The sequence below is a fragment of the Vigna unguiculata genome, chromosome 7 (assembly GCF_004118075.2).
Source record: "Vigna unguiculata cultivar IT97K-499-35 chromosome 7, ASM411807v1, whole genome shotgun sequence".
NCBI lineage: Eukaryota > Viridiplantae > Streptophyta > Magnoliopsida > Fabales > Fabaceae > Vigna > Vigna unguiculata.
In genome coordinates this window covers 723,059-739,361 of record NC_040285.1, presented here as the reverse complement: position 1 = coordinate 739,361, position 16,303 = coordinate 723,059, and the positions used below count along the sequence as shown (strand labels likewise).

Genomic DNA, 16,303 nt, shown 5'->3' with positions numbered 1-16,303 from the left:
TATTCAAAAAATTTGATAATTCTTATAGTAAAAAGGAAAAAAAAAAAACTAACATAAGTTTAAAAAATTAAATTTGTGTTTCTTTTTTTTTTCATTTAAAAATATTATTTTAAACATACCCAAGAGTATATTCTCTACTTGACAACCAAAGATTAATTCCTCCCATAGAAAATTTCGATACTAGGTTGTCTTTTTTGTGGGACTTTTAATTTACTGTTATTAAATTCAAGGAAATAAAAACTTGGAGAAGAATTGAAACCAATAGTTTGAGTATTAAATTCATGAAAGTTATCAAAAGAAAAACTTGTCCTTCATACATTAAAATATAGCATATTGCATCTTTAGATATTATAATTTCTAACATTGAAATAACAAAAACATTTATCAAGTAAGAGTTTACTTTTCTAAATCAGTTAACTATTGATTTAGTTGTTGTAGCATTTTGAGTCAATTTGTAAGGCCAATATTTGCACACGTGTAACCATGCACGGGACTTCTTACGAAATCCGAATATTTTATTAATTATTTTATGTTATCTTTACTCAGTATTAAAAATATATTGTGTTTGATATTTTAAATATATTTTAAAAAATTAAAATTAGTAATAATCAATGTATTATAAAAATATAGTAAAGGAATAACATAAAAAACCCTAATAGAAAATTGAAATTCCTTCTTACGCATGACATCACTTTTGTCTTGAAGGGTGCATAATTTTCAGACTTTTTGACAATTTTTATATTTATGAAGTAATTGTGTGATGAAGGAAGACAAGAAGGAATAGTGTTTTTATGTGATAGTTTTATGACGATAACGATCATAAAAAGTGATGATAACATTTCCAAAAATTGTTTGATCGATGATGCATGATTTAGGGTCCCATGTTGATTTAACACTTTTATTTATTTATTTCAAAGATGGTTTATGACGTATAAATGGTTCCTTTTCATGACATATATATATGTTCAAAACAAGTGGCATACCTATCTTGCCATGGTAGGAGGCTAGGTTTCTCTATCTTATATAACTAATAACTAATTGCTTACAAAAATCAAAGACTCAAATGAAGATGGTTGATTAATAAGTCAAAAGTCATAATAACTAGTATTATTTTCACCTTATTTCACAAAATTGATGTATAAAGTGAGATTTACATATGTCATGTTTTTATAGGATTAAATAGGGTTAAGTATGTTTTTAGTTTCTGAACTTTGATCCAAAATTGGAATTCATCCCTATCTGAAACTTCAATATATTTTGACCCCTAAATTTTAAAAATAAATGAATATAATCTTTTAACCCAATTATGTTAATTCTTTTTGAGGTGTCAAACGAATTTTTCAACAGACATTGAACCAAAAATGCGTCAAATGGTGGAACAATACAAATATTAACATGAAATGCGTTCGATATGTCCAAAAAAGATGAGAAAAGAGAAATATATTATATGTAACTCTTGGCATTGGTAAACAAAGAGAGATAAATAGAAAAAAATTGAAATTAATTTCTAAAGTAAAATTAATTTATTACAACCAATTATTTGAAAGAATTAAATATGTTTGTAGTTTCTAGACCTGAATGTAAAATTACAATTCATCTTAATCTCAAATTTTAATATATTTTAGTTCTTAAATTTTAGAACTGAATATTGTTCTTTTAATTCAATGATGTTAATTTTTTTATGTGATAATCAATTGTCTAGACTAACATTTGAGTTAAAATGTATAAAATGGTGTAAACAACTCAAACATGAAACACCGATGTGATTAAATTAGAATGATTATATCCATTCATTATTTTAAGTTTAAAAATCAAAGTGTATTGAAATAGAAGACACGGAAGAATTCCAATTTCACATCAAAATCCAAGTACTAAAGATATATTTAATTCTTTTTAAAATTTTATTCGTATATAATCTAAGAATTCTCTTTCTTATGCACAAGTTTTTCCAAGCAAGTTCTTAATACCATGTAATGTATTGTTATTCAAAAGCATATTTTTATTGTGAGATAGGTACCAATAAACCAAAATTTAATTGTGGAAAATGAATTAAAAAAGGAAAGAAGGAGAACTTTTTTTTTGAAGAAAATGAAAATGGAAAGGGCAAGGAAAGGGCCTTATACAAAGTTGGTGGAATGTCCAAAAACGTTATCAAATCCAAACTTCTTAAGTATAATATTAAACTCCTCCTGGTCATGTTTTACAGTCCAAGTTTGAGGCAAAAAGAAGCTTCTTCTGCCAATTCATTTTTTTGGTCTAAACTCAGAAAATGGACCACAATCCAAAATCTTGTGACTTCTTTTGAATTTTAATACTCACGTGGGTTTAGCTTATTATTATATCCTTCTTAATTTTCCGCCATTTTCTCTTCGTTTCTTCTTCCAGTGGTCTTAAAGTGGAACATATCAACTTTGTTGTCTCATGAATTTTCTAGATTATACTAGTAATGTCAAGAATTTAAAATGATAACATGAAAAATTAAAATATGTTTAAATATGATTTTGTCATGTGAATTTTGAAATTAGTTCATTTCGAAATTTTGAACCAATTTAGTCAATCATCTTTCGCAATACGTGGATTTAGTTCTTTTAATCAAATTTTTTTAAGTTTATTTGACACTTCAAACGTGTTTCATAATAGTATTTAACTTAACATTAAAGTAAAAATATGTCAAACAGTATAAACAACTCAAATACAATTCTGAAATGCGTACGAAACATCAAATAAACTAACAAAATTTGATTAAAAAGACTAAATCCACGTATTTCGAAAGATAAAAGACTAAAATGGTCCAAAGTTTCGAAATGGACTTATTCCAAAATTGACTAAAAGTTAAAGAACAAAAAACATATTTAACCCATTAAAATATAATTATTAAAATCTAATCATTCCCGTGTGATTAATGAATATTAGTGGAAATTTCATCTTAATTAGGGTATTTGTTTAATGTAGGATTAGCATGGTTAGTTTGGTATTTAGTGGAAATCTGTGATTTAACTTTGATTGTTTATGCTTCCCACCTTCCATGATTAAGTGAATTTGGCTAATATTTTTGAAAGAGAAGTACAAATGCTCCAAGTATTCTCATTATAGGCTAATCATCAAATCATTCACCAAACTTTTCTCCAAAGCAAAGAATAATTACAAGTTGACTAATGAAGTTTAGCAATGTTATTAAATATTTAATTGTTTAATAGATTTCACAAGCCCATGGGATATTCAATCCTTTCTTTTGGGTCATCTGGTTGTCCAAATTTAAAAAGTCCATGGGCTTATTCTCAACCCTATTTTTTCTAACTTCACCCCCTTGTTTCCTTGTATTGTGAATTTTACTCACTACCCTGTTCCTTTGATGTAAAGATGATATTAAAATAATACATTGTGAGAGCCATAATAATAGAACAGCTTATTTTTTAATTAATTAAAAATAATATTTATATTTTTGTAAAATCTTTGTACTTTTCTTAAATAACTGAAAATAACCATGACAGATTTATTTTATTTATTTAACACATATTTATTTTCTTTTGATACATATAAAAAGTGTTATTGTTATTATATTATAAAGAGTAAATATTATATATTTCTTATTTGATATAAGTGGGTTGTTACTTATATTTGTTCCATCATAATTTCTTCCTTACTCTCACAAGCAAACAAGATATTTGTACCAAAGTTTCAAAATAAGATTATGAGAGATATAAGCTATAGGTAGCTTATATGTTTGGGTTTGATTAATTAATTATTATATTTTTACAAGTAATTTGAAACGAAAAAGAATTGGGATATATGGATTATGATAAGGTGTAGACTTAAGTCTTCTAAAACGAAGCAATTTGGGCAATAAAATTTATCTCTAGTTATAATTAGAGTTTAATGATTGGGTTGATAAAATATATTTAATAAAATATAATAGTATATTAGTTGTTGTGAATATTAAATCAGAGAACACGATAGAGAATTTATTTTTATCAAATTACTCCAATAATTACGTGATATAAGTATATTTGAAAGATCTTAATAAGATTGCTAATAAGTGACACTTATATTATAGTATTAGTTCCATCATATTCTTAAATGAAGTCGGCTAACTTAATTTTAACTCAAAAGTTCAAAAAAAAATTTGAATATATAAAAAATAACATTGGTCTAATTTATAATTTTATTTTATTTTAATATTATATTTATTTAAATTAATATTGATTAGGTTGATTCCAATATATTTTTTATATTTATATTTATTTAAATATAAGTAAATATAAGATTGAATAATTAATATTAATTTAATTTATGATATGATATGATTTTATATTTATTTAAGCCAGTATTAATTAAATTGATTGTAATTCTCTTTTAATATTTATTAATATTGAAAATTTGAAGTTGAAATTAATATTATTTAGACGAAAAAGAAACTAATATGTAAACAAGATAACATATAATAAAATATTGTGATATGTGTTTGTCTAAATTTTATGAATAAGAACTCAAAATTGTTTTTCTTATTTCTCTTTGTAAATGTCCTTACACTATCTCTTACCATATTCTTTTCTCTCTACAAAATGGAATTCTCTTTCTTTCAAAATGGTCCTTTTCAATTATTCGAAAAAGTAGGTTATTGCAAGATTATTCATTTAGAAAATTGAATTATATTTTTTAAAATGTTTCCATCATTCTAATTAAAAAATAATTTAGAACATATTAGTTTAGTTTAGTTTAAATTTAAAGCTAATCTTCAAAAAGCATGCTTATAAATTAAAATATAATTTTAAGTTCATTATATATGTCGTGAAATTTTGATGTTATTAATGAATTAGTGTATATTAAATAATTATTTTCTTGTAATAAGTTATTTTTGTTATATAAGTCATTTTTACATTAAAGGTTTTGATTAAAGCGAACTTCTTTTATTAAGTCTGATTTATTTAGAATAATATTCTATAAAACTAATAATTAATTATATTTTTCATATCTGAATTTTGAAAGAAATTTGATTTTGGCTCTTTAAAAATAGCATGCGTGGTTGGAGAAATTATTTGGCAGTTCTATTTTTGATTGACATTAATAATGCCCATAGAGTATATAATTAAATATTTGTCAATTTTTCATAATTAAAACCTTTAAATACATATTTAGTAAATATTGATTGAGATTAATTACAATCAACATTCACTTAAGTCTGCACTCATTTAAGTTTGCATCCCGCTTAAATCCGCATTTGGAAATGGAAAATTTTAGGATCAATAATTTTGTGACTTTATTTTCAGAAAAAAAAAAAATCACCTAAAGTCATTTGACAACTATTTTCAATTCGTTCACCTGAGATTGTCGATTGACAATTGTGTAAAGAATTGTCATATGAATCTTAGATTGATTTAACTGATTTGATCCGATAATAAATAAGGAGAATCTTGCAATCTACTCATATGAATAAAATAAAATAAAGTTCCTTATGTAACATATCTTCCATGTCTCATATTTTCACAATCCCTAAAAATTTTTGACACTCATAATATTTAATATTGTAATTATATGACCCATAATATTTCATATTGTAATATGACTCATAAAACTTTATAAGTCCGCATCCCAATAAAATTCGTATCAAATCCTCAATATCAAAATGCGGACTTAAACGAATTTTTACTGTATGAGAAAGTGTTAATCCAGAATTATTTAAACCTTCTGCCATCTATCACAATTAAGAGTGAAGCAAGAGCAAGAGAGTGAATATACCACAATTGGACACTGACAAACACAACATTGTAAAACGATGAAGTGCGTTAATCTGAAAACCAAAAGTAAAAGAAACCAATGATAAAGGAAACACAGATTCAATTCATTAATATCAAATTCTCACACAGCTGCATATTACAAAAATAGAAATTAGATTACACGTAATTGCATGCATGTAGCATGCACATGTATTCCTTGGACAAAGCCAAAGTATATTCAAAGCAGACACCAACTTACGAATACAAGAAAATAACATCAAACTTCTTTATTTCAAGAGCCAAAAGATTAGGCTCTAATTAAACCATATATATACTTCACAAGAGTGCATGCATGCATGGCAAGACTAGTTTCCCAAAGGAGGATGCTTCTTCCATGGATTTTTCTTGTGAGGAGGCTTATAGTGGCCATCCTCCTCCTTAGTGTGTTCTTTGTTTTCTACTTGTTGTGTGGTTGGAGGCCAGTGTTTTTTAGGTGGGTGGTGATGGTGATGGTGGTGGTCATGACCGTCTTCTACGGAGGATTCCTCCGTGAAAAGTAGACGACGATCAGCTAGGGAAGCGGTGACCAGAAGGGTCATTCCAAGTATTACTAGGAGACACAGGGACATGAATTTGGAAGACATTTTTTGTTCTTGATGTTGGGTTTTATGTTTGTGAGTTATGGTGCAAGTATAAGAGGCATAAGATGGCATATTTATAGTGTTGTTGGAACCTATCTTATAATGGCATGTGTCTTTTTTAATGCATTGTTGGTGGTGCATTGCTATCAAGGTTAAATTAGTGTATAGATTTTTCTTGTTTGAGTTGTACTCGTAATGAAGATAAGATTAATCATTATTGCACTCAATGTTGAGTTTGATAAAGTTTTGACCCATTCCTCAGATTTTGTCTTTGGCGTGGGATATAATAATGGTAGGTTAGTAGATTGTGAGTGGATGAACTTGTTAAAAGATAGGTTTAGTAGATTGTTGATTGTTATTATTATTTGGTAGTTATGGTATATATGTGAACTCAGAACAATTTCTTAAGTTTAACTTATGTGTTAGATATAACTACATAGATATCTTTGTATATTTTAAATTGTTCAAATATGTAGTAATTGTTTTATTTACAATATACAAAAAATAATCGATTCTAAATGATTTTTGAAGAGATTTTACAAATTTACTTTTAATATTTTCCTCAAATTGTTTTTTTCTGCGTCTAATACGTTTTTTCCGAAACTTAGGTTTTTCCTAAACTTTAATTATCTTTTTACAAAAAACTCAACTTTCAATAATGTTTCAATTAATATATTATTGACTAGAATAGTGATCCCAACTATATTTAATAGTTTTGTAAAAAGAAAATTCAATTCCTCATTAAAATATATGCAAAAAAAGACTCTTGATACCGAAAAACAAAACTAGATAAAAGAAACATATTTCTAATTTTAATACAAATAAAAAACAGAATAAAAACAACAGCAACACGAATAAAAAAACATACTAACCAATAATGAGAATGAAAAAATTGGTACCCAAATAATCTGAGATTGAAAGAATGTAATATGCCAAAACCTTAAAAGAATGACTCTTACAAGAGAAGAAAGTAAGGAGAGAGGAGAAGTCAAATAGAGATAAAAAGATAAAATAAGAAAATAGAATTCGGATTGATTATAAAAGAATAAAGATATCTAACAACTTTTTTTTTTCGTAAATAAAATTATAATTTACTAAATAAAGGTTTTATCTCATTAATTATCATTTTTAATACCTATCAAAAACATACACTAATAATACTTTAAATAAATTTTATTCTTAAGCATAAACTTATACCTAATTTAGTAGAGCTATATTAGTAATAAAATAATTTTTTAAGTTTTTTTTTCTTCAATATAATTTTATAATTAATTTAATAGAGGTATATTAGTTAAACATAATTTTATAATTAATTTAATAAAAATATATTAGTAGTAAAAAAAAATTGATATTTTTTTTTATAACTAAAATGAGTACTTTACTTGTTTTATTTTTAAACCGTTACTCATCCCAATTCTGAAAAAAATATTTGAAAAGTCTTTAAAAAAATCAGAGAGATAAAATAATTATGTAATCCTAAATTGCAAGCTGTAGCACAGAGGCACCCACCTATACAGATCATAGTTTCATTCTTATATTTTAACATTTCCATTTATCGTGATTAATAAAATTCATTATCCCATTCATCTTAGTTTTATAATAGAAAAAAAGAAACTATTTTAGGTGAGTTCATACTTTTGAAATTACTACATACAATAACTTGTTCATTCAAACTCTTCAACAATATTAGGAAGTCTAACTTTGCAGAGATGATTCTAGAATTTTGAAGAAATTTCAAAACTGTTCAGTCCACGCCAACCTCAATTTCTTTACCCACTCTCACTACCATACAAGTTTAATCTTTAATTACACCTAAATTTTAATTTAAGAATTTTTCAACCCCTTTTTCTTATCTAACAAACTATGCAGAATTAATAAACATATTAATTAAAAGTTTTAACTAACCATTAATAGATTGAAAAACTTTTGTTAGTTTTACTTTTCTTTATCAAATCTTATATATTATGCATTTTCATGGCTGTAAACTATCATTATTAAAAAAAATCAATATTTTCTGATAATTTTGTTTTATTTTTTATTTATAAAATACTTACAAATTTTATTGAAAAAAAAATTTGTAAAAAATTGTTATCAATTTTCTTGTAAACTATTTTTTATAAAACACTTTTCGTAATAAATTATGAGGAAATAATTATCTACAAAAAATTACTTGTCAATTAAAATTCTTAGAAAAAATGACAGAAATTTTTTCTTTTGCAAATTTTTTTTAACAAATTTGCAAGAAAAATTTAATGTAATATGAAAATTTATAGAAATGTACATAGTTTTGACTATGAAAATACTTTTAAAAACTTACTTTCTTACCTTTTTTTTTTAAATCACGAGATTTTATTATGTTAAAAAATAGTTTTTAAAACATTTAATCAAATATATTCTCAAAAATTAAATTTAAGTACCGGAAAAGTTATAAAAAATTATTTGCCTTGATTAAAGAAAGTTCTAAAAAACGTTTCACATAATATGTAAATTTATTAACCAGGAGGAAATAGTAGAAGAAAGGGTCTCGCTTTTTCAGGTTTAGTATTTAAAAGCTAATTTTCAAAAATTTAAAAATATTAAGAAAACCAATAAATTAATTTTTTTCTTTTTTAAATTCAATTTATTTTCTTATTTACTAAGAAAAAGCAGATGTCCAGTGCTTTTTGTATTTTTAAAAAATAAATAAAAAATAAAATAAAGATTAAATAATGAACAAGGAGTAGTTTACTATGTACAGAATGCATGCGTGTGTAGGAATATAACTATTAAAAAAAATATTAATATCTTGACACCATATTTTCTTTTACTATCATTTAATATTATTCCTCTTTATTATTCACTCTTTGTTTCCAAAATACAAAAATTATTTTTTTATTAATAGAAACAAACAACATTTTTCTTAAAAATATAATAATTTAAGAAGTATACACAAACTAAGGAGAGATTTAAAAAATAATACCAATACACTATTATAATTATAGAAGTCAAATAAAATATTCATTGACATTATAGCCTTTTACTTAGTTATAGATATAAAAAGATTTTTATAATGTCTATTTAGTTACGTACTGTCATCCAACTAAATATAGAGAATTTTTTTATCTTTTCTTTTCATTTATATCCATTCAAACATCACATCAATTTTATTCTATTTAGCATATATTCCAATTCTTACTATTTCCTTACTTTTTATTTCACTTATAAGGGTTAATTAAGTTTTTTGTTTTACACTTTTCGTAGAATGAAACAAATCACCCACTTCAAAGTTTAAATAAAAATATTTTTTAGTTTTATTTAAAACTATTTAAAACAGTCATTTATGTAAGTAGCTCTATAATATATAGCAAAGATATATTCAGTTTATATTTTTCCTAAATATTTTTTCTTTAATATCTGAACAACTATTAATTTTTAGAAACAAGTTTCTGAAAAGGAAATTAAAAGAATCTATCAATTAATGACAGCCAAGAAAAAAAAATTCTTTCACGCGTACTCATAGCATAATAACATTTGCGATAGATTAAATTCAACAATTTCAAAGATTTCTTTGGCCCCACACGGTGTTAAGTGCAAGAAAAAGAAAAACTAATAACTTTTATTTTTATTCATTACGTTTATAATTTTATAAGTTTCAATAATTTCAAATAAATAATAAAATAGTCTAAAATTACCAAAATAATACTAGTATGAATGTGAAAAGCTTCAAATTTGAGTCTTCTAAATATTAAAATGGATAAATGGTTATTTTGGAATTTGAAAGTACATTTGGTATCAGTTTAGTCTATAAAATAACGGAATTTTTTATTTCTGATTTCAATGTTTAAGAAAATGTGACAAATATCTATAGATAGATTTTGCAAAAAGAAAAAAACTAATTAGAAATTAAGTTATAAATTTTAGGTATCAAGTTGTATTCTTTTGGATTATATATGTTTTTGTTCCCTTAACTTTCATGGAATTATGGAATTAGTCCATTTGGAAATTTTGGACAAATTTAGTCTTTCATCTTTCCAAATACGTAGATTTAGTCCTTTTAATTAAATTTTTGTTAGGTTTATTTGATGTTTCGTAGACATTTCAGGATTGTATTTGAGTTGTTTATACTGTTTGACACACTTTTGCTTTAATGTTAAAGTTAAATACTATTATGAAAAGTGCTTGAAATGTCAAATAAACTTAACAAAATTTAATTAAAATGACTAAATTCACGTATTTCGAAAGATAAAGGACTAAATTGGTTCAAAGTTTCGAGAAATTGATTAATTCCAAAATTCATTGAAAGTTAAGGGATAAAAACATATTTAACCCTCTTTTATATATATATATATATACTAAGAAAATAAAATAAAATTTTTGGTTCTCTCAAGAATTGAATTGTTGTTTACATAATGATGAACTAAATTTGTCATTTATCATATAAAACGTAAGTAAAAAGATTAAAAAATGATTCGTTATGATTGATAAGACAAATTGTTGATCATAGTTAGAAAAAACGTACTACAGAGAATATGTTGAACACTACCAAGACTGAGTGAACCAGTAAATAAAATTCCACTCTGTTCTTCAATGGCTTCCTTAATCTTATTCTTCATTCGTTTCTTCCCTCCACAACGAGTCTCTGTTATTGCCTAATAGTTTGGTTTAAATTCTAGTCTTTCCTCAACAGAATATATTCTTGTCCTTCCAATTCAACTGCCACCACTCGTTTCCAAGACACAACCAAAAGTGACCCTCAAAAGATTACATATCAAAAACCAAGGCATTGATTCCCTCCTTAATTTTTGTTCAAGTTATGTCCCTATTTTCTTTCCTTTTTCCAATGAAATGCTACTTATATAAGACTCAACAACATAAGTTTCCTGGTCTTTGCTTTTTCCCTTCTTCTTGCATTGGTGTTGGTTGTCTTTGAGGGCAATGGAACGTGGGGTTCTTGATGGCATAATCACTAGACTGCTTCAAGTCAGAGGGAGACCAGGGAAACAGGTGCAGCTCTCAGAGGCAGAAATCAAACACCTTTGTATGGTTTCTAGGGATATCTTCTTGAAGCAGCCCAATCTCTTAGAACTTGAGCCACCAATTAAGATATGTGGTATCTATTTGCCTTCCCATTTTGTTTCCTTCTAATTTAACATCTTTATTTTCTTATATAAGAAATTTTACATTGAGTTTACAGTATATAACCTTATAAGTTTATTGCTGTTTATTAGATCTATTATTTTATTTGTTATCGGATCGTTATCGGATTACTTATTAATGTTTTGACTGTAAATAGTAGTTGCAATGAGATTTTAGAACCATGTGGTTTTGGAGGAGCTATTGATCTCAACTCAACATTTTAGTTTCATACTAAATAATAGGGAAATGGTTTAGAATACAGTTTGGGACAACAAAAAGCTGACCCTTTTTGATTTTGAGGCATACTGTTCATGGGAAGATACTGCATATGTGCATAGTGAAACAGAGAACTAGAAAAGAAAATTTGTTTGTATGATGATTTGTTTGATGTGACAAAAAAAGATAAATTGAAAAAATAGTGAGTCTCATGGGGTGATTGTACTATTTAAGTGTTAAAAACTTGTTTTTTTTATGTATGTGTACTAAAAAACCGATACAAAAAAAGTGAGAGGTGAAGGTTTTATATACATATATATGTAAGATTTTTTATGTTCAAACAATTGAGCTGAAAGTACTTTGGACCATGGTTGCTGTTATTGGCAAATGGAACAACTAAACATTATTGTTGGATATGGCAATGCTACTGATTATAGTGTATCGTGTTTGGATTAGAATATGTAGAACATATGTTGGCCTAAATATGTGGTCATTGATTTTATCTTGAGATTTTAGTTATAAGTGTTAAATCTCTTACCTGTTAAGTAGAGACCAAAACAATTAGAATATGTTAGAATGTTGCAGAACTTATATTCTTCGAATGTGTCAAATTTACTTTTTGGGAATGTTAAGTTGTCACTTCAGATTCTTGTTTGTTGTACAAGTTTTGAATCATCCGCTTTACGTTTCTTGACCACTTCACAAAACTATTCTCAGTCAAGTATCTCAAGTTGATTGAGAAGCCCTGTTTTTGAACTAAATTTTTTGATTATGAGTACATGATAGGTGTTAAGATATGTATAAGTGACGAGACGAAAAAAATATGTACAAAAGGAGAGCAACTCAATAAAAACTTTTATATTAATTTATTCGAAACTTGTACGATATATATAATACAATCTTCTATGATATAAGAAGAAAAATAAAACCTAGTATATCATCGTAATACAAAATTTCTGATAATAACAAAGGAGAATAAAATATACGATATCTCTGTCAATAGAATTAAAACGAGACAAATATATGATATTTTTATCTGTAGAAGGAACTAATATGTTGTTTGATTTCACTATGTCACCAGGAGACATCCATGGTCAATATTCTGACCTTCTGAGACTTTTTGAGCATGGTGGTTTGCCTCCTCGTTCCAACTACTTATTCTTAGGTGATTATGTGGACCGTGGAAAGCAAAGTCTTGAGACAATATCTCTTCTTTTGGCCTACAAGATCAAGTACCCTCAGAACTTTTTCCTACTCAGAGGAAACCATGAATGTGCTTCCATAAACCGAGTCTATGGCTTCTATGATGAATGCAAACGCAGATTCAATGTCAGGCTGTGGAAAATATTCGCAGATTGCTTCAACTGCATGCCTGTGGCAGCCATCATTGATGAAAAAATCTTGTGCATGCACGGAGGACTCTCTCCCGAACTGCACAATCTAAGTCAGATAAACAGTTTGCCACGTCCAACAGAAGTACCTGAGAGTGGTTTACTCTGTGATCTCTTGTGGTCTGATCCCAGTAAAGAAACTGAGGGTTGGGGAGAGAATGAACGTGGAGTTTCATATACTTTTGGTGCCAACTTGGTCACACAATTTCTTGGAAAGCATGATCTTGACTTGATTTGCAGAGCACACCAGGTTTTTGTTTTTTTTATATGCATTGAAATATACAAATTTTGAGTATAACTTGTTCAAGTGTTTATGTCTGTGTGTTTGGTTTTTCGTAGGTTGTTGAGGATGGATATGAGTTTTTTGCTAATAGACAACTTGTGACTATCTTTTCTGCTCCTAACTACTGTGGAGAGTTTGACAATGCTGGAGCTATGATGACTGTTGATGAGACACTTATGTGCTCTTTTCAGATACTCAGGCCAGTGGAAACCAGAAAGCCTAAGTTTGGTTTTGGGAGCAAAACTACATTCAAGGTAGTGCTCTTTACAATATTCTTGGTATTACAGTAAAGTATAATTTTTATTTTGGAGTATCCAATAAGATCTGAGTCTAACTATATAAGATATTGACACCACTCTCAATCCAAAACCTTAAATAATGGATTTATGAGTTTTTATCCTTATATAGTGCTCTACTTTTTCATTTCTAGCCAATATAGAACTTAGACTCACACTTGGATTCCTAACAAGTTGTGAACCATCTTTTCTTTTGTTTTGAAGCAGGCAATTCTTGATGCTACAAGAGTACGTCCTCATTGAGCTGACATAGACCAATAATAAAGTTTGTAACATAGACAAATTGACTTGAACAAAGTCACAACTGTGTTCACTTCAATGTGAAGGAAGGTTTCAACCAACAGTGCAAGTTGAGGTTATGAAGAACATAGGAAAATTTCTGTTTTTTTTTTTTTTTTTCTTTTTGAGTATAGCTCAATGTCTTTTTATGTGGTGGAACATTCTCATCATGTACAATGTTGCCACCACAATTTGAGGGGTCAGGTTTCACTTTTCCTTTGTTTCAGTTTTTTTATGTGAGAGACAGTTATATGTCCCCTGTTGTATTATAAATGGCAGCATATGCATTTTTGTTTTCTTTCCTGTTACAGCAATTCATTTCAATATGCTAAAATGTTATTTGTACTATAAATATGCTACTTTTTCCATAAACATGTCCGATGAAACGTGTTTTCATTGTCTAATACCAACAATTAAAGCTTAATTATGTTGGGTTAGAAAGGTTATTTGTGAATAACGAGAACATATTTTCTGTGTTCAACAAAACCATGCTTCGTTACATGTTATGCACGATGAAAACACACTGTTTTAATATACAGAACACTTCATCCTAACAGAACAAAAACATGTATTGACTGAATAATATGTACAACAGAAACATTCTTGAATAATAATATTTGAACTATTAAATTTTGACAACTTTTTCTTATGATATGAGGTGTCATTTTCTAAATTATTTTTAAATATTAAAAATAAAAAAAAATAAAAATAAAAAATCACTTAAAAGATGACACCTAATATTACAAGAGAAAGATATCAAAATTTAGTAGTTAAAAAATCATTTTTCGTAACATTTTGTTGGTTCTGGGGTTTGATATGGTATATTGTTACTCCTACTGTTTTTTTATTTATTTAGTGGATTCGTAAACTTCCTTAGATTAAAAGATAATCAGTTAAATATCACTGGGGTTTTTAGGGTTCGGTTGTTCATTAAATAGTTATTTATCAATGAAACTTAACAATTATATGTGACTTAGTTTTATTCGAGATTGATTTATTGTAAAATTAATTTGGATGAGTTTGCATTTTCTTTAGCGTAAAATTGTTAAAACATTTTTATAAGAAAATATTATTAGAAGTTAATGATAGAAATTTGTGAAATAGTGAGATATGCTATGAATATTTTCTTTTCTGATTTTGTTATATTTATAATTATATCAAATAAATTATATAATCTTCTTGAGAATTATGGACTAAAATATTGCCCGAGGTTTGAACAAGATAAATGTCATATTGATTTTCTCTCAGATAATTCTTATTGTTCAAAGATGATGTGATAAGTATAATTAGTTTTTACTAAATGAATTATTTTTTTTCTAAGTGCCCTCAAAGTATAATAAAAATGATTTTGTTTGTCATTAATTTCCACTTAAAGTAATTTTTGTAAATCAAATGCGACTTTTATTGATTGTGACACCAACTAATTTCTTTTATTCACACATAAGATCAATTAAAGATATTTTCTTGCTACTACATAATTTAACGGTAACAAAATGCGGGCGCGTGATTTGACTCGAATAATATGATATAAGCAAAATAATTTATATATGATGGGTAAAATAATAATAGTTAAAGAACAAAAAAATAATAACTAGAGGACAATGTTTTTTATTTGTATATTAGTGACATTATCTTTATATGTGCTACTTTGTGGTCCACATGTTAAAAAAAGAAAACAAGTGTGTGTTTGAAACTTGTACGTTTTCTTAATTTAGTATGTTAGTATTATTTAGTAAATATAAAATTGGTTGTTGGCTAAAAGTTATTATTTGTGTTATTATGACATCTATAAATGTTTAAATAAATAACTTCACATTTAAAAAAAATTGAGTGACAAGTTAAAAATTTCGAGAAGGAATTTCTGTAATAAAGCTTTGAAATTTTTTATCAGTTTACTGTTTTTTCATATTTCTTCTTACTTTTCCATTTTAAATTTTGTAACATTTTTTCTCAATTGTTTTTGTTTTTCTTTCTCTAATTTTGTAGTATTTCTGCTTACTTCTATTAAAGTTTTTAATTTTTCTTACTGCTATTATGTTTGCTTTTATATATTAAATTCTTTGGCTTCTTGTTTTATTCCTGTTTTTTTCACGTTTTTTTATTTGTTTATAGTGTAAAAGTTGTAATTAAAGTATGAGAGCTTATAAGTATTTATTTTTCTTATTTATTGACATTATTTAACAAAATCTTATTTATACGGTAAGTATTGTATGATTGACTTATTAATTAACAACCACGAATCATATCTTAGTTTAATTTTTTGATCGTACAAATCTTAGTTTAATTGCAAATTGCTAATGTGGCAAACCATAAACGGGACTTTGAGTTGTTAGTCAAATCTTGTATTATCAATTTGTTGAGTTGCATC

General features: G+C 26.3%; 1 protein-coding gene across 3 annotated transcripts; it reads left to right on the top strand.

The window, feature by feature from the left end:
• Positions 1 to 10,957: 10,957 nt before the first annotated feature.
• On the top strand, positions 10,958 to 14,233 carry LOC114191902 (serine/threonine-protein phosphatase PP1-like). Of its 3 annotated transcripts, none has more exons than XM_028081350.1 (4): positions 10,958 to 11,444; positions 12,768 to 13,327; positions 13,417 to 13,614; positions 13,861 to 14,233. In XM_028081350.1, the coding sequence occupies exons 1-4, from the start codon at positions 11,270 to 11,272 to the stop codon at positions 13,897 to 13,899; spliced, it is 972 nt and encodes a 323-aa protein (XP_027937151.1). In that variant the 5' UTR covers positions 10,958 to 11,269; the 3' UTR covers positions 13,900 to 14,233. The 3 variants fall into 3 exon arrangements, with proteins under 3 accessions (XP_027937151.1, XP_027937152.1, XP_027937153.1); XM_028081351.1 differs by having other exon boundaries at positions 10,965 to 11,444; positions 13,864 to 14,233; XM_028081352.1 differs by having other exon boundaries at positions 11,249 to 11,437; positions 12,757 to 13,327.
• Positions 14,234 to 16,303: the final 2,070 nt, after the last annotated feature.